General features: G+C 45.2%; 1 protein-coding gene across 6 annotated transcripts in view; it reads left to right on the top strand.

Annotated features, from left to right (window-relative positions):
• Window positions 1-26,062, top strand: part of Nr3c2 (nuclear receptor subfamily 3 group C member 2) — a 328,469-nt gene that overhangs the window by 255,503 nt on the left and 46,904 nt on the right. For all 6 annotated transcript variants that reach the window (XM_057753604.1, XM_057753599.1, XM_057753601.1 and 3 more), the window contains one exon: window positions 25,722-25,852. In XM_057753604.1, coding sequence (XP_057609587.1) covers window positions 25,722-25,852 — 131 coding nt within the window. The remainder of the gene's footprint in view (window positions 1-25,721; window positions 25,853-26,062) is intronic.

Genomic DNA, 26,062 nt, shown 5'->3' with positions numbered 1-26,062 from the left:
CCCTTCCTTCCAATCATAAAGAAGCCAAAGCCTTGTTCTGCAGCGAAACATTTTTTTCATTTTATGATGCATTTTAAAAGACTGAACAACTTTTAGTAGATTTCTTTCTTTGGCGATGAATGTCTTCCCATTTTAAGTTAATTTTATTGCTGTTTGCACTTCACATTAGCACGTTTCTTATACGTTCCTACCCAGCAATGCCTCTTTGTAATTGTTGCTCGAAAATATTTAAAAGGGAGCACTAAAATTATGACAGTAGCCACGGCCATCTCCCGACAGAAGTCTCCCGCTAGAGACGTGAATGCAGAGACTTCTAGAATGAGGGTCTCAGATGGCAAATGATGGTAAAGGAGAAAGCATTGTGCCAAGATACACAACCAACTTTGAAGTCATCTGCGAGGGGTCCCAGCTCGCCTTGGTGCTTTGGCACCACACCGATTCTATTCCAAAGAAAGTGTAAGGACATTGCGGGTTCTTGAGACAACTCCCCTCTGGCAAGTGGTCAGAATCATCCTAGCATAAATTTTCATCAAAAGCAAAGCCACAGAACAGGCATGCACATTTTAAATTTTCTTGTTTTCCTTAATAATCTGCTGTTAAATATATTGTTAGATAGTAAACCTGTTTTTAAAACACACTAAGGGTGGTCCTTCTAACCGGAAGTGTGGATAAGACAGAACCCTGGATGCCACCAGAAGATCTTCATTTGATTTTGTACGGAACAGAAGATTGAGCTGATCTTCCTAATCCTCCTACATATGTGCATCCAGTTCATAGCTGTAAACATTTCATAAATTTGCCGTTTAAGTTAATACTTTGACATGTGTGCTATTATATAACCAGCACCAGCTCCTTTTCGTCATCCCATGCTGACACCCCAAATATTTTGGGTGATAATTCCTCACTGACCCGCTCTAAAGTCTATGGATCTATAGTTTATGAGCCTGCCTGATTTCTAGACATCATGTAGGGATGAAGTCAAACAATATTTGTGCTTTCGTGCCTGGCTTATTTTCACTGAACATAATATTGTATATTTTACCCACATGGAATTATGTCTTCAACTTCCACTGCTTTTTATGGCTTAGCAGTATTCCCTTCTTCGTATGTTCTCGGTCCTCATTATTTATGCAGTCTCTGCCTGTGGGTCTGCCTGCTGGTGGTTACATCCAATTTTAATCTCACTACGAGCACACAGTGTCTTAGCAGCATTCACAGCACATGCGGAAGGCAAACTAAATAACTAAAGAGTGCACCCTGCAGTAGAGACCAAAGGGCTGTGCTCTGCCTCTTTGGTTCAGCTCTGAGACTGTATGCCAGCTTCCTTTATGCTTTCTGGTTTTTTGCTGCTTTCTGTGCAGTTTTATGCTTTTCTTGGTGATGTCCCTGCTTCAAATGGCAAGAGTGTCATGCTGGTGTGCAGTCCTGACGCCACTGAGCTCAGCAAGGCTGGAATGGTGCCAAGAGAAAAGAAAAACACCATACAGTCGTGAGCTGCTTTGCTTTTGCAGCGGGTTCTGTGTTGGTGATCCAACAGTATGCATTAAATAAAGTCTCTGAATGCAATTACACACAGAACTAGACTGAGTTCTGCGTGTGGCCATTTGCCGCCTTTGAGTATAGTAGATGATGCAGCTGTGGACATGGGTACACAAATGCCCCTCAGCATATCTGTATCAGGTACTTTACTGTGGCTATGACCACACTCCCTGATTAAGATAACTTAGGAAAGGCAGAGTTTATTTCGGCATATGGTTCCAGAAGGACAGAGTTCATCCCATCACAAGGGGCATGGTGGGAGAAGGAAGTGGATTGACATACAGGCAAGGAGAAAAGGGATAGGAAGAGGGGTAAGACTTCAAGTCCGTCCCCTGGAGACACACTTCCTCCAACGAGGCTCCACCTTCTAATGGTTTCATAACCTCGCTAAACAATGACACCAACTGGGGAGCAAATAGGAAAACACGTGAGCTTCTGGGGGACATTTCTCATTCAAATCCAAAATTCCCTGCTCTTGTTTTCGATTCCTAAGAATATATACCTCAGAGTAGACCCTCTAGACACATGTTAATTCCACATTGAACTTTATGAAGAAGTTGTAACATTTTTACAGCCTACCAGCTGAAAGCAGGCTTCCAATTTCTCCATGTTCATGCCAATACTTTTTCTTTTGATTATTCATCCTGCTAACTATGATCGTTCATTAGTTACGCTTTGCATTTTTCTGGCAGCTGGGGGTATTGAGCAATCTTGACTGGCCATTGACGTATTTTCTTTGGAGAGGTGTCAGGCCAAGGCCTTTTTTCATTTTTCTTTATGTTGGTTGTCATATCATTCTTTGCTCATGGTCCTTTATCTATTCTGGATGTAAAATCTTTATATGATGATTTGTAGTTATTTACTCCTGTCTGTTCATATTTTTCCCACTTTTTGAAAGTAGAAAGTCATTTTTTTTCATTTGTTTATTGTTTTTGAGGTAGAGCTCATGTAGCCCAGGCTGGCCTTAAACTTAATGTGAGCCTAGGATGAACCTAAACTCCTGGGTGCTGGGGTTGTAGACACACCACCAGTTTATGCAGCACTGGCTCTGGATTCAGGACTGCGTGCCCACTGGTGAGTGCTGTACACCTGAGCCCACGCCCAGCCCTCAGGACTGCATGCACACTGGTGAGTGCTGTACACCTAAGCACAGGCCCAGCCCTCAGGACTGCATGCACACTGGTGAGTGCTGTACACCTGAGCACACGCCCAGCCCTCAGGACTGCATGCACACTGGTGAGTGCTGTACACCTGAGCACAGGCCCAGCCCTCAGGACTGCATGCACACTGGTGAGTGCTGCACACCTGAGCACACGCCCAGCCCTCAGGACTGCATGCACACTGGTGAGTGCTGTACACCTGAGCACACGCCCAGCCCTCAGGACTACATGTATACTGGTGAGCACTCTACACCTGAGCACAGGCCCAGCCCTCAGAACTGCATGCCTACTGGTGAGTGCTGTACACCTGAGCACAGGCCCAGCCCTCAGAACTGCATGCATACTGGTGAGTGCTCTACACCTGAGCACATGCCCAGCCCTCAGTGCTTTGGGAACCACAGGTGTTCTGTATTTTATGATGCTGAATTCACTTTTGTTTCCTTTTGTGTCATTTGCTTCTGATGCCAGGTATTAATTTTAAAATGTATACAGCATCAGAAAATAAAATGTCCAACAAAGAACCTAAGAAGATCTCTTTGAAAACATGAAAGTCAGGGGGAACACACCTTATGTTGAGGGTTTAGCTTGTCCATTTTGGTTTCAGACTCTGTCTTTTTTTAAAATCTGGTACCTAGCCTTGAGCCCGAGGCATTGAGGCATGGTAGCTGCTCTGTAAACATTTTGTGGGTAGATTAATTATTGAACAAATTAACCCACCAGCCTAACGATTGGCCTGGAGGAGTTTCTCAGAATGCATATGCCTGCTCACAGGGAGGAAGGCTGAAGGAGGGGAGTGTGGTATGAGGCTGCGGTGTGTCTGCAGACAGTGGCACTGCTGTATTTACAAGACGACAAAACATAGTGGGTGCCTGCCTGTGGTAGCTTCGCAGCGAGCCTCAATCTAGTGATCTTATCCGTCAGCTACTGAGCTGGAGGAGAGGCAGGAAAGCGGGAATAATAAAGGAAACATTCTTTCCAATTTTTTTATTAAACACTGAAGTGACAATATGAGTTAATACTTCAGCACAGAACTTTTCTTATTATAAACTCAGAACGTTCAGATATGTATTAAATGATTAATTATTGAATTCTACCTTGAAACAATACAGTACTTATCGCCTCAGATCACTGCAGCTACTCAGATTCCTCATCAGTTCCACACATATTAAAACTCCCACTTACGCTTGGAATGAAAGTTTTTCTTTTCTTCTTCTTTTCCTGAAATTAAGATTCACGGTTTCAGTCAATTTCTCTAAAACGGTGGCCAATATTAAAAATTAGAAGTCTGTTGGAGGCGTATGTAACCTTTCTCAAAAGATACTGTCTGTCATCTGAGCCTTGTGTTATTGTCCTAAGACTGTTGGGGAGAACAAGGGAGTGATAGGTCTCAGTGTCTCACTGTCCAGCCTCTTCTAGTGACCAAGTGATCTCCAGGGAAGAAAGGTCATTCCAGCCATTGTGGCAGGAATAAATCCAGCCCACATCTCCCTAGTACTATGCTGGCTGTACCGTTGTGCGCCATTTCATGTAATGTTTTTATGCACCTTGATCCCTTTCATGTTCTGACTGCTGTGTCACTACGCTTGTCCACACTGAGGGCACTTGTCCCCAGTGATGGCTCTCCCCAGCCGTCCTCCCAACAAACAGTGCCCATGGGGCCCCGTGCACCTGACACTCTGGAACTTTAAAAGGACTGGTTGCAAGAGTGTCTTTGCATCTGAAAGGTGTTTCTGTGCACAGACTGTAGTTAGGGCATCCTTGGGGACACCTTGGGGAGCTGGCATCATGGGATGCCCTCAGGGATGGCTAGGATAGCTGGAGTTATAACATGGCAAACCCTCATCTCAAATGCCAGAGATCCAGAGTCACTGGAGGGAGTATATTTCCTGTGCGGTGACAAGGAATGGCTGTGCTAATGAGAGGAGCCTGGAGGTGGGTGAATCCGGCCAGTTTCCTCGGCACTAGTTCCCTGTTAGTGCCTTCTTTTGTCCCCAGCCTTTTCTCCTTTCTAATTGGGATGTCTTTGGTCTCCAGGATGTAACCTTTCTTCCTCCTTTCCTTCATTTTTCTTCTTTTTGTCCATGGCTGTCTCACATGTGCATGTGTGCACATATGCACACACACGTGCACAAACACGAGTGCCTCCTCTCAGGGGAAAATTCCCACTGCTGAAGCCTTCTCTCCTCTTAGTCTTTCTTTCTAACTTCTGGAAGAGTCTGTCTCTTCTCTTTTTCTAGCTGTGAAAAGTTCAGCTAGACAGCAGTTGGAGAGTCACAGTCCGCTTGAGCACTCTGGTTGTCGTGATGGAGAGTAGTGATGATGACCTCCCTCAGGTGGCACACGGTGGCTTCCCTAGTGTCTACTACAATGATGACCTCCCTCGGGTGGCACACGGTGGCTTCCCTAGTGTCTACTACAATGATGACCTCCCTCAGGTGGCATACGGTGGCTTCCCTAGGGTCTACTACAATGATGACCTCCCTCGGGTGGCACACGGTGGCTCCCCTAGGGTCTTCTATCCACCAGTCCTTTGCACTCTCACCTGCTTCTCATAGATAGCTGGGTTTGAGACTCTTAAAGAAAACAATGTGGTCTCTCATTGTCTGCAGAGAACAGGCATTGCCACTTCAAAATGGGATTAATCTTTGCCATAGAATTAAACTACAGTGAGACTATACCTGAAGATAGAGGCTGGCAGAGGACACCTAGGGGAACTTCTGCAACCTAGAAGCAGTCCTCTAGGTGTGAGTCTTAGTTACTTTCTCCCTTAAGTAACTTCAGGTTGAAAGGGCTCATTTGACCTTGTAGTTCCAAAGGGCTAGAGTCCATTATGACAGCTATGTGTGTGACAGATCAGAAGGATGGCTGCTTACTCTGCATCCATACTCAGAACCAGGAGACTGATACACTGCGTCCATACTCAGAACCGGGAGACTGGCTGATTATACTCAGAACCGGGAGGCTGGCTGGTTACACTGTATCCATATCAGGAGGCTGATACACTGCATCCATACTCAGGACCAGGAGGCTGGCTGGTTACACTGTACCCATACTCAGGACCAGGAAGCTGGCTGGTTACTCTGCATCCATACTCAGAACCAGGAGGCTGGCTGGTTACACTGCATCCATAATCAGCCAGCAGAGTGTGAACAAAAAGTTGGGCCGGACTATAAATCTCCAAGGCCTGTCCCCACTTCCTCCAGCAAAGTCCCATGTCTTAAAGGTTTTCAGTCCTTTCTAAACACTGCTGCCACCTGGGGACCAAGTGTTAGGAGATGTGAGCCTATGGGAGATAGTTCCCTTTCAAGTCACAGCAGTGTAAATGAGGACAGATGAGAGGCAGAGACAATTCTCTGAGTCAGGCATTTCCTCCACCACCCTTGTTTTTAAGACCATGTATCTTTCCCTTTACCAACCTATTCTAGTGATAAGAATTAGAGTTAGACCTGGACATGGTGCACACACCTGTAATCTCGGCCCTCAGGAGGCAGAGGCAGAAGGATCTAAAGTTCAAATGCCAGCCTAGGTTACATAAGGAAACCTGTCTAAAAACAAACAAAAGCCCCACAGCACCCCCTCCCCCCCCCGGCGGTTGAGTCGGGTGCTCTACACTGAGCTCCATCCTGCCAGCTGTCCTTTTCTGTCACTCTTTCGGTCACTTTTGTACTGTCTGCACCCTGGCTGTCCAGAGAGAAAACATGCTTTTCAATATCAGCCCAGGGATCTAAGAAAATGCTCAGTACGTCATTGGCACTCGGTAACTAATTTTGGTTTGTTGATGGTCTTTCCAGCCTGAGCCTCAGAAGTGAGATTCCAGCGCTTTAGGTCCTTCCAAAGTCTCTGACCTCTGAAGTGGAGTCATTCCTGTAAACTTCGTTTAAATTTTCCTTCAAGAGTACTTCTGTCTGTTCAGCATTTTTTACACGATGTCTCTTGTAGTGCACTTGAGAAATCTGCTAAAGAATTAATGAAGCTGGGTGATTTTGAGGAGAGTAGGAAATTAAGGAAGATGAATATGAGATCAAAAATAGTTGTGTGTTAACTGTCCTGGATCCTAGCGAGTGGCAATGATGTAAGGACCGTGGCCACACAGCCTGCTGCCTGAGTGCAAGGAGCTGGTTACCACTTTGAATGAAAGTCAACAGCAATTTAAGATCATACATTATCCATAAAGCACTGGGCTGTGGATATTAGCATATTGGCTTCTTCAGTTAACATGATGAAGCACTTTCATATCAATGAAATCACTAAGTTTATTCACTGAAAATTTCACAGAAAAATTTTCTCTGCAGCGATTCTGTTGCAGAGTTGGGTCAGATGGCAAGGAACAGTTAAAGCTGGTGGCTTCAGGGCCATTTGCTGGGGTGCGGGGCAGTATCTGTTCTCTTCAGTTAGATATCAATACTCCTCTGTCTATGGACAGTAGATTCACTAGTGCTGTTCAGTTCCCACCTTGGCCTTGTATTACAGAATGCTCAGGAATAACTCTGTCAACTCTGTCGGCCAGGCTGTCCTTGAACTCTCAGAGATCCTTCTGTCTCTGCCTTCCAGGCATTGGGATTAAAGGCATGTGCTACCACACCTTGAAGTCACAGAGGTCAATCTCCCTCTGCCTCCCAAGTGTTGGGATTAAAGGTGTGTATTACCACACCCAACTACTTTCTTTCTTCCTTTTTTTACTTTTAAGAACATTAACTTTTAGCCTGCATATATTTTTAAACACACTGTAAACCCTTTAGACATTTTCTTCGACTTTGAATCTTTCTTTTACTGTATATGTCTCTTTTGTGACCACATGAGTCTATAATTTACCAAGCAATATCAGTAGGACTAAAACCGTGGCTTTGACGGCTGGATCCAGCCCATACCTTAGCTTTCTAGCCTCGTGGCTGAGGTACTGACTGTAGCCACGTTTATCGCTACAACTCTAGGCATTTCAAGGTCCCTGCCAGCAAGCAAACTGCAACAGTTATTAAGCAACACTCAAAAAGCTCCGTAGTCAGGACCACTTGCTTGAAAGAGTCAGAGTTTGCCCTGGCAGGACGGAACACAAAGCCAGCATTTTAAAACAGCACAGCTTTTTTTCCTGCTACGGCCGAAAACAAACAAGCATTCAGTCAGCTTTTTATCAACACCATTTAAGTGTTTCATGGCAGGACCTCTTAAAAGCTGCAGGGTTTTGCAGCTAAAGCTGAGTCAGGAAGCCTCTCTTAGATGAGAGCGCTTGTTTGTCTCTAGCAAGCAGAGCAGACCCGAGAAATTGCTGCTACCAAGAAAACATGCTGTACTCTATTCTTTCCCGAGCTTTCTCAGGCTTTCTGTGGATATAGTTATCCACACGTTGGGGGTCATTCTGTAGTGGGAGCTGCGGGCTGGCGTTCCTGTCACCCAGCTCCCGGCTGCCTGGCTAGCTCATGCCCCAAAATAACAACACACAAACTGTATTCTTTTAAACACTGCCTGGCCCATTATATCTAGCCTCTTCTAGGCTAATTCTCACGTATTAATTTAGCCCATTTCTAATAATCTGCGTAGCACCACTAGGTGCGCTTACTGGAAAAGATTCAGCATGTCTGACCTGGCAGCTGGCTGCATCGCGCCTGGCTCTGAGAGGAGCTGCCCTGCATCTGAGCTCACTTCCTCTTCCTCCCAGCATTCTGTTCTGTTTACTCCGCCTACCTAAATTCTTCCCTATCAGATGGGCCAAGGCAGTTTCTTTATTGACCAATGAAATCCCACATCAATGCACAAACTCTCAGATGTCACGAAAAAGAAGTCAAGAATAAATGAGTAGTGCCTAGGAGCTTCCCAGTCCATAAAAGCATGCAGAAATGCCCATGGTATACAAAACCCCATGGTGACTGTGGCAAAGAATACAGCAGAGCTGATAATGCAGCCTGTCCCCAGTGTGCTGCTGTGCGGTTGGCGAATCCCTGGGCATGTGAGACATAGGTGCATGAACAGAGGACTAATATGATGAAGCCAAATGACGTTGGGTGCTCCAGGAATAGAGAGGGGGCACGATCATCGTTTATCTCAGTCTATTTGTGCTACTAGAGCAAAATACCAACATCTGCGGTATTTAGAAGCAACACAACTGTGTTTCTCACAATCCTGGAGGTTGGGAGACCCAGAAGGTTTGGCATCTGGGAGAGGGCCTTCACTCTGTGGTTACTTCCAAACTGCATTTGTGGTTGCTTCCAAATGGTGCTCCGTGGTTGCTTCTAAATGGCACTCCTCCACAGGAGACTGGAATCTGTGTCCCACAAAGATGGAAAAGTCAAACGTGCCCCTGTCAGTTTGACAAAGACCTCATTTTGGCTTGAATGTGAAATATCCCACAGGGGCATTTGAACACTTGATCCCAGCTAGGGGATTTTGAGTTGGGGCCTCACTGGGGCCTCTCTGCTTCCTGACCATGGATGCAGTGTGTCCAGCTGGGGTTCTCAGACCCACCACTGTGCTCTCCCTGATGTCACGGTCTCTATTCCTTCTTACACTGTATGCCAAAATCAACCCTTTCTACCTTCAGTTATTTCTTGTTGGGATCAGAACAAATGCAAAGAAAAAAGTAGCTAACACAGACCTAATCTCATGATTTAACCCATGAAAAGATCTGCCTCTTAACTCCACCCATTGACAAAGAACTTGAAACGCCTGAAGGCGGTGGTGCATTCACAGGCAGAGAGGTTCCACTCCTTTTTCTTTGTGGCCAGAAGTGTCATTGACATGTGATGGCAGCCTCCCTGTCTGGAAGTCCCACACAATGAGGAAGGGACTTTGGTTGCAATCACCCCTCTTTCTAGCCTGGCTAACGTGTGCACTGCTGGCCTGAGATGCACAGGGAACAGACACATTAGAAGACTTTTAGGCTATGCACACAAAGCGTCAACAGATCATTTGTCGTTAAAGAGCAATGGCCCGCCCCTTGGTTCTGATTAGGAGTAAAGTAGATTAGAATATACTAGCTGCTTATTTCCCGGCCGTCTTCGCTAGTGATTGTATATAAACAGATAGACCAAATAAACCTCCAGGCTGTGCCCTGATATGCTCTGTGTGGCATCATGCAATATGCACGTCTTGGGAAATGGGTGTCATGCGTGTGTCGAGGCTGAGTGGTGTCACACGCCTTTCACCCAGTAATGAATGATGCAGCTGTTCATCATGTCCTGAACAAAGTCTGCTCTGTGACAGATGTTCAGAATCAGTAATAAGGGAGGGCATGTGACTAATGTCTAATAAATTAATTGAGTTGAACATTTCTTTTTTCTAAGCAGACAATGCATCAACTTTCATAGAATAATTGAAACAAAAGACGGCCCCTTCATCCAGAATTATGGCACCCCAGAAATGGAGCCTAGCACCCAGTTTGATTACCAGATATAACCGTGTCACTGGTAACAGAGCTCTTGCTGTATTTTCTTCTCATCTAGTAGGACTTTCTCAGGAGAGGAAATCTGAGACCCTGGAACGTGAGCACGGTCACTGCCCTACTTTCTCCACCCCACATCAGCACACAGCAGCCACCTCTGCTGGGCTGCAGGGCACTGCCACCCAGGAAGACAGCTGCACTGGTCTTCGCAGCTGCCTCCCAGGGGCTAGGGTGATGCCTTTGCTGACCCCACCAGGGGCTGATGGGTACGGACCTGGACTGGACTGACCTAAAGTTGTTTTGTCCTCATTTTTTCTGAGTGGTTTAGTAGCATCCAGAACTAGCAATTCGCTGTTCCCAGTCTGCAGTTTCAGTGGGAGTTGGTTAAAGTCCCTGCCTTTATGCTCCCTTTTACAAGTCAGTAACTAGAGCCACTTATTAAAATTAAATGACTTCTTCATAAGCACTGGATGTCTGTATGAAGGAAGACTGACCACTGGATTTTCTTGTCTCCTATTGGCATCTTCCGTCTACAACTGAGACATGGTAATTAAAAAATGGACTTCCCCTAGTTAGGAAGTTCTTTTGTAATCTCCTTTCTATGTGTCCTGTTGTCTTTTCATGTCCAAATGGAGATCGGTAAAGAATCGCCATGGATAACAGACCTACAGACGTAAAATGGCAAACATCCTTCTCACCCCTTAGGCCTCTTTGGATATTTTCTGCCTAAAATGTTGGGAATGGCACTGAAATAATTGTTCCACCATATTGCCAACCAGAAAAGTCTATACATGCTCATTTCAGATGCAGGCTTTCTCTGGTAGTTTGATGCACCTTTGGTTGGGTTACAAGTATGGAACCATGCAGCCCAACTAGACAGAAGTTTGGGGTGACAGGTCTTAACCCAGTGAGCATTTATTGAGCTTTCCTGGGGGTGTGGAGCACTCTGTGCTGCTTTAGAACTGCAGCTCTGGGGCTGACCTGCCTCTGTTCAAACCTTAAAGCAACTGTTGCCTCTGAGCATCCACTTAACCTTCCGAGAAGTGCCTTGCAATAAGTAAATCACTGTAGTCAAGTGAGTAATTAGAGCGAGGGTGTGTGTAAATGCCCCCTCCGAGACGGAAATCGTAAGATCCATTTGCGGAGGAATCCCTGCTGACCCCGACTACCCGTAGCCCCAGTGCAGGTGTGTTCCCACGCCGAGCCCACTGCGTGCCGATGCACATGACGACCTGGGGCTCTCTTTAGCCCTCCACCATTGCTGATCCTCGTCTCACTGTACTGCGACTGCTCCAGCCTCCCATCTCAAGGGCAAGGAAGTGTGCCACCATGGCATATGAAGTCATTCTGAAAAGCTGCTTAGAAATCACTTTTTTAAAATTGATTTTTATTGAGCTCTACATTTTTCTCTGCTCCCCTCCCTGCCTCTCCCCTCCCCTTCAACCCTCTCCCAAGGTCCCCATGCTCCCAATTTACTCAGGAGATCTTGTCTTTTTCTACTATCCATGGAGATTAGATGCATGTATGTCTCTCTTAGTGTCTGCATTGTTGTCTAGGTTCTCTGGGATTGTGATTTGTGGGCTGGTTTTCTTTGCTTTATGTTTAAAAAGCACTTATGAGTGAGTACATGTGATAATTGTCTTTCTGGGTCTGGGTTACCTCACTCAAAATGATATTTTCTAGCTCCATCCATTTTCCTGCAAAATTCAAGATGTCGTTATTGTTTTCTACTATGTAGTACTCCACTGTGTAAATGTACCACATTTTTTCTTATCCATTCTTCTGTTGAGGGGCATTTAGGTTGCTTCCAGGTTCTGGCTATGACAAACAATGCTGCTATGAACATAGTTGAGTGCATGTCCTTGTGGCACAATTGAGCATCCTTTGGATATAGACCCAAAAGCGGTATTGCTGGGTCTTGAAGAAGGTTGAGTTATGTTGTCATGGCCTAGGGAGAGGCACAGCTGAGGGAATATGAGCGCTAAGCCTGTGCTTAGTACTTGTATGATGTCATTCAGCGGTTTCCCCCAGTTTATGCTCTGCAGAACCTGAGTTTTGCATATGACCCCGACTGCATGCTTTGTCTACCAAACTCTCCTGGTCCCCGAAAGGAACCACTGATTCTATTAAGGACTTACCAGTGCGTGTGTATATGTCTGTGCAGGTGCATGCTGCATGCATACCTGTGAAGGCCAGAGGACAATTTCGGCTGCCATCAGTCCTTTGGAATTGTGCACCTTGTCTTTTGAGATAGCGTCTCTTGCTGTTCTGGGATTCTCCAATTTGTCTAGGTTGTCTGGCCAGCAAACTTCAAGAACCAGCCCTGAGATTATGAGCATATGCCACCAGACCTGGTGTTCTATTTTGTTGTCATTTTAATTTTTTCACATGTGGTCTGGGAGTGAAACCCAGGCCCTCATGTTTATATGGCAATACTGTACCAACTGAGCTATTGCCCAATTTCTCTATATTAAGTATTTTTAAAGCTATGTTATGAATGTACGTTTTTAAAATGCCATGTGTAACATTCTTATTTGTTTTGTTTTGTGTTTTTTTTTTAACTTTTACTGATCCTTTGTGGATTTCACATCATGTCTTCTGATCCAGTTCATCTCCTCGTCCCATTGTATCCGCCCTCTACCTTTGCAACCCCCCCAATAAAATTAAATAAATAAAATTTAAAAGAATAACAAACAAACACAAATAAAAGAAACAAAAAAATCTTAGTATGGAAGCTGTCACACAGTATACCTTTTAGTCCAAATACTTTTCCTTGAAAGTGTTTGTTGCAGTGAATCATTGGTCTGGTTTGAGGCCTCTGACTTCTGCTACTCTATAGATATGGGGCCCTCACTGGGACCCCTCTTTGATATCTTGTTGTTGTCCTGTGTCGTGGAGATCCTGCTGTTTGTCCCCATCCATATTCCAGCAGTTCATAGATGAGGTGGATGTTGCCGTGGGCTAACTCCCAGCCCTGGTTCTGGGTCTAGGTGGTAGCTGGGTTAGTCAGACTGCCAGCTTTCCCTCGGTGTCCCTCGGGGAGAGTCTCCGTTACTAACCCATCCAGTGTAGCAGGCAGTAAGGGGCAAGGCGGTGTCTCCTGCTCTCACAATGTCTGTTCTGCTGTGCTGCCCAGGTGAGGCACAGGGCGCTTTCTCCAGAGTGCTGCAGCCCATGAGGGACATGAGGGATGGGGAAGGCATCTCTCCCTCACCCACTCAGTCACATGGTAGATGAGGGGTGTATCCAGATCTTCCACACATATCTGTAGGCCAGATCACCACCCACCCCCGCTAGTGGGGTCAGCTCTACTGTGCTGCCCAGGTGAAGTGCAGAACTGGCTCTCCCTAGTGTTGCATCCAGTGAGGGGCAGGGCCACCTCTGAGCAACCCTATCCTCTCTGCATTTGGTGGTAACGGGAGCCACCAACATCAACATAGACCACAGCTGCTGAGGGCCACAGACCCAGACATGGTCCTTGGCAGCAGCCCAGGCCCAGACAACACCATGGCAACACAGACCCCTCTGATCTGTACGGCGCCAGCAGCAGCACAGCCCTCAGATACTAACATGACCCTGGGTGGCCCAGGACATCGGCATGTGGTTCTTGATGGGCCATGTAATATTATGGGGGAAATCTTTTGCTCCCTACACTTGTAGAACTGTCAGTGGTCAGCGACATCTGCCAGGTCACCAGACCCCTTCTAGGCTTTGACTCACACGTTTCCAACATTCATTGAAGTCAATGGAAATTGAGGTGCTGAGATCCAAGGACAGTTTTATGCAAACACATCAGTTTAGGTGACAGGGAATGCTGGCTTGGCTTCTGAGTAGTGCTCAGACACTCTCTGGGAGGCTAGTGCAGACTAAATGGGTGTCCTCAGGACCACTGGCTGCCAAGCTCTCTGTGGTGTCAATCCAGGAAAGCAGGCCTGGTGATCCCAGAGCCTGACGGCTGAGCTCTGCGACTGCAGGGAAATTCTGTACGTCCTAAGGATGCAATCAGCAGATATACCTCCTCTGTGTCCTGTTGCTCAGGGACAAACTCTTGATGCCCGTGCTTGGGGGAGAAATGGTAAACTTGCACAATTTGAAGATTCAAATTGAGGAGATTTTTATTCTCATTAAGGTTTGGAGGGAGGGACTGTTTTGAATGCTGATCTTTTGTGGACTTTTTTTTTTAATGACAAGCAGTCAGAAGCCATCTGTTACACCGTCCATGGAACAGGATGTTCGATTATGCCAACCTGATGATGTGCTGTGTTCTCTAGTTATTTGACTCATGACGACATTCATACCCCTCACGGCCCTAGAGGCATTTTGCTGCAGTTACAGCTGGCTACTAGCAAGCCAGATGTCCTTATTGATGGACCTGTTCTTGAGAGTCCAGGAATTCAAGGGCGTTCTCCCTGCTCCCACAGCTCAGCTGGTGGAAACTTAGATTCACCTACACCCATCGCTTTGAGAAATGTATCTACCGCTCACCTCACATCATGTGAACATGTGACCTACGAGAACCAATCATAGAATGATATGTGCTCAGCTCTTGAGCAGGGCAGAGGCCATGGTGCGGGCAGCCCCTGGGGTCTAATGCAGGGTGATGGTGGAGTATTTCCATTGTCTTTCTGCAGTGATTCCCACAGGGCTGTTTTACACACCTTAGAGGTGTGAATGAGGAGCCAGGCTAGCACAGTGTTGTTGAAGAACCCCAAGCACACAGCACTGTCCTTCTCCTCCTGGGGCCCCACAAGCAGTGGAACTGGGGAACTGTTGTACTCAGGCACTCAGAGCGTCAGCCAGCGAGACAGGGTGGCATCAATTAAATGGCAGTTTCTGGAAGACAGAGAGTGAGACATTAAGGTCCATTTTCATCGTCCCCATAGGGCACAAGCACTACAACAAACAGGTCTTTGGGGACTGTTTCTGGGTGACCTTTTGTAACCGTGGTTTATTGAGGAATTTTACCTCTTCTGCTTTCTAAAAGCCTTGAGTGCAGCTTGCAATAAAACACAGAGCAGAGGGCTGACACAGGGCTGACAAGACGGGAAGGCAAAAGCAGGCTGTGCAAATGGAACAGAGGGATGTTTGTGTCTTAGAAAAGCAGAGAAGATAAACCCCTCACACAAGCCCTGACAGAAGCTACATGAAGAAACAATTTTAGTTTCGTAATCTCCGTCAGGGTGTAGTAAGATGATGATTGGTAAACAGTCATTTTTCTTTTTCAAAACTTGGTAGGAATAAAGCTACATGTGAGTCTTGCACCGTGTGTGTAAACTGCAGTCGCATGGCCACGCAGCTAATCACCAGACTTTTCTCATCGCGTAAACCTCAACTGTTGCTTCCAGTCACCACATCCTCATTCTGCTTCCCATGAATTTGACTCCTCAGAGAATCCCACAGAGGTGAAACCATACAGTGTTTGTCATTGGTGACTGACTTATTTTACTCGGTGTACAACATATTCATTCATGCGGAACAGATGGCTCAGTGCTTAAGAACCCAGATTTAATCGCCAGCACCCAAGCCAGTCAGTTCCCAGTCATCTGTAACCCCACTTCCTCTGGCCTCCATGGGCACCCGAACTCCCATGCATATACCCACATGCACACAACACGTGAGTCAGTCCACACACACGTAGCACGTTAGTCCACATGCATGCAACACATGAATATATACACACTTAAAAATAATAAAAGTAATTACCTTTTAAAGATTCGCTTGTGTGATGTCACATGAAAGAATTTCCTTTCCAAAGCTGAATACATACATATTTTGTACACCTGTTCATCTGTTGATGAACACTGGACTCCCTCCACCATTTGGCTGGCATGCATATAGCTGCCATGAGCTGTGTGTACCCATCTTCAGTTGATAGACTATCAATCCTTGCAGGATTTTTTAAATAGAATTTAGCTCTAAGAAGCTTGTTTTAGTATCACAGGCCTTCGATCCACAGGCAGAGTCAGGCAGAGCTCTGTGAGATGCAGGCCTGCATGCTCTATGTAATGAGTTCCAGGTCAGTAGAGATATATAGTTAGAAGTTCCTGTCTCAGAGAGAAAGAAGGAGAGAGAGAGAGAGAGAGAGAGAGAGAGAGAGAGACAGAGACAGACAGAGACAGACAGAGACAGACAGAGACAGAGACAGAGAGACAGAGAGACAGAGACAGAGAGAGTTGAGAGAGAGAGAGAGAGAGAGACATAGACAGAGAGACAGAGACAGAGAGAGAGACAGAGAGAGTTGAGAGAGAGAGAGAGAGAGAGAGAGAGAGAGAGAGACATAGACAGAGTTTTTCCAGGCCCAGTTCAAGATCAGTGTCTCACAACCTTTTGTAATCATTATCACTGGCACCAGCATCACCACATCCCCACCACAATGGAAGCCAACCCCAGCAGCTATGTGGCCAAGTAGCAGAGCTCTTCCCTAAAGGCTCTTCCTAGGGACCGAGCTCCATTCCTTACTGTCTCTGTATTTCTTGATTTTCTAGTGAGCTGCCTGAGTATCAGGAATAGTACCCACAAGACAACTGAGTGTTAGATGTGCCTCTAAAACCATTCACCTCAAAGGCGACCCCAGATGAGCCATAGCTGGGAGTCGCCATTGCATCAGAGCAGGAGAGGTCAGAAGAGAGATCACTAGTAAGAATCTGGAAAAGGCAGATGGGAAGTGCACACACATGTGCATGAGCACACACACGTTTACAAGCACACCACACATTCACACGGTAAAGACCTAGCCATGGTCTTACTCTAGAAGGCCAGTGCAGTGGGACCCCTGTAAGCTTTCAAAAGTTATGAGTTTCACAGGCATCTGGAGCTGGGCGTGGCCTGCAGTTTGGTTGACCAGATAGATGCCTGCTTGCATCCGGGTAAAACAACACTGTTACTCTGGGACTGCCATTTGCCATCAGCAGGTGCCAGATGACCATCTAGCTAGATGAAAGACTTTTAGTTAGGTAAGACCGTATCTGAATACTAAAATATGTTCTTATTGGACCCCCAACAGTGGGAATTGGATGTCTCTGACTCTTTTGTTTGTTCTTGGGGCCCCTTTCTCCTTCAGGGTTGCCTTGTTCAGCCTCCATATGGGGGTTTGTGCCGAGTCTCATTGTAATTTGTTATGGCATGTTCGGTTGATATCCCTGGAAGACCTGGTTTTGTCTGTTTGTTTGTTTTTAAGGAAAATGAAGGAGGAGTGGATTTGAGGGAGAGGGGCTTGGGGGGATCAGAGACTAGTGGAGAGAGAGAGGAAACTGTGACTGGGGTGTAATGTATGAGAGGAGGGTTTTTGAAAAGAATGTTACATTGAGCCTTCTGTTCATTTATAGTCCCCATAATGTATATAGCGCAGTCTTATTGATTAAAATGATAGCATGAGTTGACTTCATTTTGTTATTGTTTGAGAATTTCATACACTGCATCAAATATGTTTTGATCAAATCCACCGTCCATTCTCTTCCTTCCAGTTTTCCCATACCCCCTACCACTTACGTCTCCAAATTTCATGTACTTTATTTTAATCCATAGAGTCCACGTAGTGCTCCTTGAATGTGCATGGGTACAGAACCATCTACTGAGGCATGGGTCACCATCCTCGAACACACTGACTCTTGAACCAGGAAATAATGGTTATAGGTCATCTATGGAAATACCTCAACTTTAAAAGATTAAAAACCGCATAACACAGCAGACCCATTAGTTTATACATAAAATGGATGAGAGATAATTTTAATAATAGGTGGCCAGAAACATTAAGGAAAAATAGCAAGATAGCATGAGTGCTTAGACACCAGTGTCCAAGTTGTTTAGATATGAAATGAAAACTAGCCAGTTCACAGCAAGTCATTTCAACTCTGAATACGCCACCCACCCTGAGTTTAATGGGCTTTATCTAATCTCTAATATTATTATAGGAGAAAAATTATCTGACCAAAAATTTCTTAAAGTACAACAACAAAATACTTTCTCACTGTGAATATTCACTTTTTTCCAAGTGGAATTCAAATGGGAGAGACTGGGTTACCTGACATAACATCCTAAAGCTGTTTCCAAATGCTCGTGAGAGTTTGGTGTAGTGGAGTGGAAGTCCCAAGAGAGGACCCAGCAAAGCTACAGTCACAGCCAGACTGGTTTCCTTGTTGGAGAAACTTTCAAGTACACAGAACTGCTGAAGTATTTTTAAATAATTTTCCAGCAGCTGGGCATTGTAGCTCATACCTATAATCCTGAGCTGCACAGGAGAACACATACATCTGTATGTGTGTTTGTGTGTATGTGTGTTCAAAGCTTTGTTTTTATCATTTTTAACCCAAGGTACTGGAGAGACAACTTAGAGGTTAGTAGAGCACTTGTTGCGAGTCTTTTTCTGTCCCACCAACCTGCTCCCAAATCACGACTTATTAATCAGGAAAGCTCAGCCTAAAGCTGTGGCTTGTTTCTAACTAGGTCTTATAACTTAAATTAACCCATTTCTATTAATCTACGTTCTGCTATGTGGCCCGTAGATGTTACGTCCTCTCATGCACATCCTGCTTGCTTTCCTGCCTGCAACTCTGCCTTCTTCTTCCCAGCATTCTCTCTGCCCTCAAAATCCTGCAGAGCTATTAGCCATTCAGCTTTATATTAAACCAATCTTAATGACACATCTGCACAGTGTACACAAAGACTCTTCCATGACACACACTTTTCTATACATCTGCACAGTGTACACAAAGACCATTCCACAACTGCACATTTTCTCTTGGAGAAGACCCAGATTTTGTTCCTTTTACACATAGAGGCTCACAACCATGTGTGACTGCAGTTTTAGGGAATTGATGCCTTAATGCACATACATACATATATGAAAAACATTCATACGTATAGAAAATAAAAATAAATCTCTTTTTAAAAATTCTAACCCAAGATTCTTAGAATCAGATCTGCCCATTTTAGGAGTTGTATTTACACAAATTCTAGTTTATTTTGTTCCACAGCTGGAGATGCATAAAAAAGATACATGAACAAGTATTGATAGTAGTTGATAATCCCGTGTGTGTGATGCCCAGGTAGCTCCTTGTCACCTCCATTCAGCCCACTGTTCAAGGTTGACTTTGAGTCATGCACTTATTTTTGTTTTTAGAGGCAGAATACAGAGTTGCATTTCTTTCCTAAAGTATAGTCAAGTATAATCTTACTTGATGATACTTGATTATTCAAAATAAGATACAATCATTAAATGAATAAAATCATATAACAGAATTTTTCTGCCAAGGTATATTCTAGTGATAATACCAGTATCATGCCAAAATATTGTCCCTGCTTCTACTCCTTTAAAAGTACCTTTCTGTTTATTAAATCTAATGTGCAAAATAATGCAATGTAGTTAGTGTGTTTGTAAGTTGGCCAGCTTATTTTCATGAAGTTAAGCTATACTGAGTACGCAGTCTTCCTCTTTTGGAGAGGAATTTGGAAACACAGAAGTTCTACTACATAATGCAGAACAAAGGACTAACAATGTACTCGTTGGTCACAAATTCAGTGCCATCTGAAGCTCTCTGTAGGGGATGACTGAAGAAGAGACTTGAAAGCTGTTTGCTCGGGCCAGTAGTGCCTGAGAGTTTAAGCAAAGCATCAGGGTTTGGCTTCCTCCCGCACCAAATTCTTCATAAACATGAGGATAGTTCCTTACAGACATCACGAGAATTAGCAAGAAGTAGCTCAACTCTTGTATGGGAGGCCTGCCAGGTCCTTCAGCCCAGGGTTAAAGGACTCGATTCAGACCTACAGGGCAGGAATTGTTTCTGTAAGTGTGTTCCCACACGATCCTCCTGTGAGCTTTCAGATGGAGTTGGAGTCTCTCGTGTGTAGAGATTGTGTTAACACATCTTAGTAACAAACACTTTGGCATAAAGGTGTTTACTTCTCATGTTCAGCGCTAGGCAAGTCGCTTCTACCTTGTGAACATCTGCTTTGTTTCTCCTCTGCCCTGGTGTACGAGCCTATATATAGAAATGATGATAGTAAAATGGCTTTTGTCTTGAAAATTCATTTTAAGCATCTGATGCATTCTTACTTCTTTCAACCACAACGAACCATGATTTCTCTAGAAATACTTTCTCCATTATAAGTATATTTTTAAAGAATTAACCTCCACACAGCACTTCATGCTTTGGAAACTCTGGCATGGTTCATTCCTGTGTCCATGCAAGCTTGGAATTATTCGTGGTATTTGGGTTTTGCCAGTGAGAAGCTTGAGCCTGAGAAGTTCCAGGACACAGGCCTCTGAGCTGTGTGGCACTACCCCCTTCATGGCAAAGCCAGAAATACCTGCTCCCCTGTGGAGCCAAAAGTGTGCTGCCCTAACAGATCGGTTAGGACTGCAAATGTATCTGAGTAGCTGGGAGCTGCTCCATTCATAAGGCGCTTGCCCAACAAGCACCAGAGCCTGAGTTTGATTCCCAGAACATGCTTTGATAGTCATGTGTAATGGCTGCTTGTTTATCCTCCCCATGATGGAGAGGCAGAGATAGGTAGATGCCTGGGCTCAAACAACCAGGTTTCACCTACTCAGAAAGCTGGCTGGTGAGAGACCGCAAATCAAAACCACAAGGGGGACGGTACCTTCCTCTTTAGGATGCCGCACTATAATCTGACATGCAGAGTTGTCCTCTAGTCTCAACGTGACGGCATGCACATGTGCACATGCACACACACACACACACACAATACATAGGAGAACTCTTTCAGAAGCCAATAAGTGCATATTTGTATCAACCACCTGGGCACCCTAATTTGTAGTCTCCTTAATACCTCTTCTCTCCCCACTTTTTGATATCTTCACAAATGCCATATTTAACTTGGAAGCCTCTTAATAATCTTACCATCTATAAATTACGAGTGTCCCTCTACTTACCACTGCCATCATCTGCGTATTTGTGTGCCTTCATTTCTGTGCTTTAATTATTTCTCATTCCTTTTCCTTCTCTTTATTCTTTTATTATGAAATACATATTGAGTAGCACTTGTCTATCATATTATTTCTGACTTTTAAAAGGCTTGTTTGAACATAGGTCCTCTGTTTAAGAATCTTGTACTTAACAGAACGACAAAACTGAACTGAGCCTCCCCCACCTACACATAGAAATTTTGCACAAATGAAAACACAAAACCCTCTTAAAGACGTGGGCAATCTCCAAAGGAGGGGCAAGCAGAGCTGGAGAGCAGCACTCGCCTGGCAGTGCAGAGCCTTCCTTGTAAACACGTGGACCTGTGTTCAGTCCCAGAGCCCATGTGAGAAGCTGAGCATGGTGGTGCCCACATAGAAGCCAGGACTGGGAAGAAGAGGACAGGGCCCAGAGAGCCACTGGTCAATGGGTCAAGGTCAATGAGAGGCCAAGCGTCAAGCAGCAAGGGGGTTGGTACCTGAAGAACACAGCTGAGGTCCTCTGGTCTCCATGCCCAGCATGGAGGGGGGGGGAGAGGGCAGGTCTGCTTAACTGTGCTCTAAAGCTCCCGTTAGCCAACAGATGAGTGGGTGCAGACATCCGCTTTAGGGGTGCACATTCGAATACAAACAGGAAATGGACTTTTGTTCCAGCTGGGTTAGGGCCTATGGTAGAGACCCATGCAGAAATCCAGGGCTCTGCCACCAGAACAATTAGACTCAGCTCCTTTGTGACTGCCCAGGGACGTGGCGGTAAGCAGAAAGAAATAAAGAGCACAGCCTACACCATTGAGTGAAGTCCAAATTTCAACTACGTGAGTCCTACCCAAAGTGCTGAAGCTGAGAAATTAGCAATAAAAACTCCTCCAGAAGAAGTAAACCACTTACGCTCTTGGCGGTTCTAAATGCCAAGACTTCCCAGAGAGTTCCTTCCCAGGCTGGTACCCAAATAGGTTCACATAGAAGACTGTATGCCAACGTGATGCATGTAGATGTGCATGCTGGCACCCTAAAAATGAACCGAGAACTATGAAAGAGGCTGTAAAAGAGGCATGCTGACATGTCTGGTGATGTAAAAAGAGACATAACAGCCTTGAGAAGAAATGCCTTATGGGAAGCCACAGATGACTTTGAAAGAACTAGAACATCTTCCCTCCTTAATACGGTAACTACCACATCCAAAACTCAAGCCCCAGACACAAGCAATATGAAGTGGACTCAGCATGAATATGTTAAGTGCATATTTGTATCAACCACCATGAGCACCCTAATTTTGTAGTCTCCTTAATACTTCCTCTCTCCCCACTTTTTGAGATCTTCACAAATGCCCTATTTAATTCATCCTACCATCTATAAATTGCGAGTGTTCCCTCTACTTACCATCACCACCTTCATTCCTTGGTGTAACAAATACTGCCACCAAAATCCAAGCCCTAAGGACGAGCAACACGAAACGGCCTTAGTATAAGTAACCAGAGTAGTTAGAGAAGAAGACGTCATTCATGAACTTCACGGGTACGCAGGAGGATTGGAGTGGAAGAGGGGAGGCCGGAAATAATGGAAATCCAGTACTCATGCATGAAATTCTCAAAAATGATAAACAACAAAAAAACTATAGATATTCAACTGGGTTAAACATAGACAAGAAAAAAAATATTTAGTTGGAAAATAAATGTAAAAGAAAACACCTGGAATGAAAATATTAAGAAAATGTTGAGAATGAGAGTGAATTCAATGTAGAGGAAGCAATGAGAAAAGTGTGGTGTCCCCTAACAGAGCTCCATGATGAGACCGGAGCGAGCCGCTGGTTGAAGAGGCAATAACAAAGAACATTCCAGAATTTAAAACTGTCTGCATGTCAGAAACAGCACCGTGCCTCCAACAGAACAGACGGAAACCAGTCCATCCCACACACCATAGCGAATGAGCAGGCGTAAAAAAAAGACATAAACGTGATGCTACCGGAACAAATTCCAGTTAGTGATGAGAGAATTAGCAGCTATAGGGAGTTCTTCCCAAAGCCGTGAAGAAGGTCGGTGCTTCATGCAATATTAGCCTCCACATACGGAGAGAAATTATCTGTCAACCTACAAGTCTGTGGTACTCACCAAGCAGACGGTTAAAGACACTTTTAAACAATCGAGACTCAGAACTTCAGCTGAAGGAAACACTGAAACATGCTTTTGAATGAGGAATAAATTAAACCCAGCAACGAGGCATGATGGACAAGAAGCCAAGACACTGCTGCATCCAAACACATGGGTGGGGCTGCCCTGGAGCCACATGGCAGAGTGCTTGCCTGCCTGGCCTGTGTAAGGGCCCCGGTTCCCTCCTCAGCACTGCAGAAGGGGTTGGGAGATGTTGATAAACACACTGGAGAAGCTGAAAACAGAAACGTAGTGCACATGAGAGAGGCAAAGTCATTTCGGTGGTGACTGGAGACTAGTGGACTGTAAGCCCCACAGAGCTAGTGTGGAGAATGGGAAGGGGAGAGAGGGTGAGTGCCCTGACAGTCCCCTGCTCCTCAGGGGAGATCTTCTGGCTGACTTTAGACTTTAGCTATGCAAGTTCTTTTTTTTTATTTATTTATTTATTTTTATTATGTATTCAATATTCTTTCTATGTGTATGTCTGAAGGCCAGAAGAGGGCACCAGACCTCATTACAGATGGTTGTGAGCCACCATGTGGTTGCTGGGAATTGAACTCAGGACCTTTGGAAGAGCAGGCAATGCTCTTAACCGCTGAGCCATCTCTCCAGCCCTAGCTATGCAAGTTCTTCATTCAAAAATAATCATTAGATGTGTAAAAACAGAATGTGTACCTTGTAAATGCAGTAGAGAGAGAGAGAGAGGAGGAGTTCAGAAAGCCGATGCATCTAGTTCAAGGAAGGAACGAGCAAGAAGGAACGGGGGGGGGGGGTTTAAATGGCAGGAAAATCCAAGCATGTGTAGTCATTATAATAAATGAAAACAGATTGAACTGAGCTATTAAAGAGGCAAATGCTTGGGAATGGATAATGGCAAAACTTGGAGGCACTCAGATTTTTTAAATTTCGCTTTTTGCTGATTAGATACATGTGGCAATTTTTTTTTTCAAGACAGGGTTTCTCTGTAGCTTTTTGTTTCTGTCCTGGAACTAGCTCTTCTAGACCAGGCTGACCTCGAACTCACAGAGATCCGCCTGCCTCTGCCTCCCGAGTGCACATGTGGCAATTTTTAAACCAAGGGATTAAAATTGGAGAGAAGACACCAGGCAAGTCCTAGCAAGACAGAGGAAGTCAGGAGAGAAAGAGGGAGAAGGTGGCATGAAAATAAAGCAAACAAGCTAAAGAAAAAAACTGTTGAGAATAAAAGGGTGGGAAGCTTGGCATATGGGCATATGCCTGGTATTCCAGATATTGGGAGGCTGAGACAGGAGAGTCGCTTGAGCCCAGTGTGTGGTCGACACAGGCCTTGTCTCTTGGTGGGGGTAGCTTAGTTGGCAGAATGGATGCCTAGTTTTGGTCTCCAGCACCATATAAACGGGGTATGGTGGCCAGTGTCTGTCATTCTACTGATTTAGGGGTGGAAGCAGAAGGAAGCTAGAGGCCATTCTGAGCTACGTGAAACCTGACTAATAACAATACTTGTTATTATTACTGAGACGGTGTTACTTGATAGAAGGATCATAAATATAATAGTGCAGGTAGAAAAGTGAGGAGGCAAATCCCCAAGAAGAAATGGTCAGTAACCATTTGGAAAAACATGTTGGGCTGGGGACCCTAGAATGGAAATAAAAGCAACTGCGAGTTTCCCTGTACCATGTGCTCAGCAGATGGTGAAATAATCGGTAGGGTGTGGAAGGAAAGGGCTCTCCTATGCCCTGCTGGTAAGGAATACTAATGGCTGCAGAAAGCTTGGGTGAGCAGTTCTGGACCAAGTTCTGTCTTGCAGATGCACGGGTGTTCCTTGGATGTCCTTTTAAACGGCAATAAAGAGCTAAAAGTCCTCCTCTCACTATATACACCAAGCCTCCCAGCGGGCACGTCTTTTCTGAAAAGCTACTAAAAACAATGAGATGCCTTGTCTGACCCTCAAGGAAAGAGAGAAGAAAGACCTCCTTGTTGTATGGCATGAATTTTTCTGGAAATATTTGGGTAGTGGAGTGAGAAATGGATTGGCTGTGTGGATGAAACATTTCTATATATAGTGACAAGCTGCCATGTTGCTCTCTCTCTCTCTCTCTTGGTTAGAGCCAATTCTACCTGAGGTCTTCACCTCATTAAATTGCCTTTAATTCCCTGTATCATGTCTGTTGATAAAGTCAGTAACAGACATACCCATGTCCTCTGTAAGGAAGGCCGTGCAGAAATAGGCATGGTCATGACCGCCTTCTGCTCACTGCATCTAACCCGGTCCTAACCAAACATCAGTCAGTTTGCCACACCTGTCGCCAAAAGTGGGGCTTCAGTGCACATCACCACAGCTGCCCTGGAAGAAAGCTCTGGTATCCCGAGAGAGCTCTGCCATGTGGTCACAGGGAGCTGGTCAGTGGCTCAGCAGGGCTTTAGAAGCATGTGACTCAGAAGGTCCCTCAGAAAGGCATTTGATTTGTCTTTGAAATGCACATCTGCTTTGTGTTGAGGCCACAGGGGGAACTGGCTCAGAGTTCGGGCTAAGTGGCCTGGGCTGCCAGCCTAGACTTAGCGGTGACCTGTCTCAGACGTGAACGGCTGCTTTTCCTTTGCAGAGAGAAGATGCATCAGTCGGCCATGTATGAACTGTGCCAGGGGATGCGCCAGATCAGCCTCCAGTTCGTGCGGCTGCAGCTGACCTTTGAGGAGTACTCCGTAATGAAGGTTTTGCTGCTCCTGAGCACAGGTACTTGGATGCCCACCCTGGCACTCTTTCTACATTGTCAGATCATCTTCCTGCAAGAGAGTGGCCCGTTTATGATGCTCAGGTCGTTGGTACCCAGCCCCCGGACAGAGATGCAAAAGAGATGGAGGGAGGGTAGTTTGAGGCTTGGATGAGCTAAATTAGTTGCTGGTGATAAAACTGTGTATATATTAAGCAGTGTAGCACTTCAGG

This window comes from Chionomys nivalis, chromosome 21, assembly GCF_950005125.1.
Source record: "Chionomys nivalis chromosome 21, mChiNiv1.1, whole genome shotgun sequence".
In the NCBI taxonomy this organism is placed as follows: Eukaryota; Metazoa; Chordata; class Mammalia; order Rodentia; family Cricetidae; genus Chionomys; species Chionomys nivalis.
This window is presented reverse-complemented; position numbering and strand designations above follow the sequence as displayed.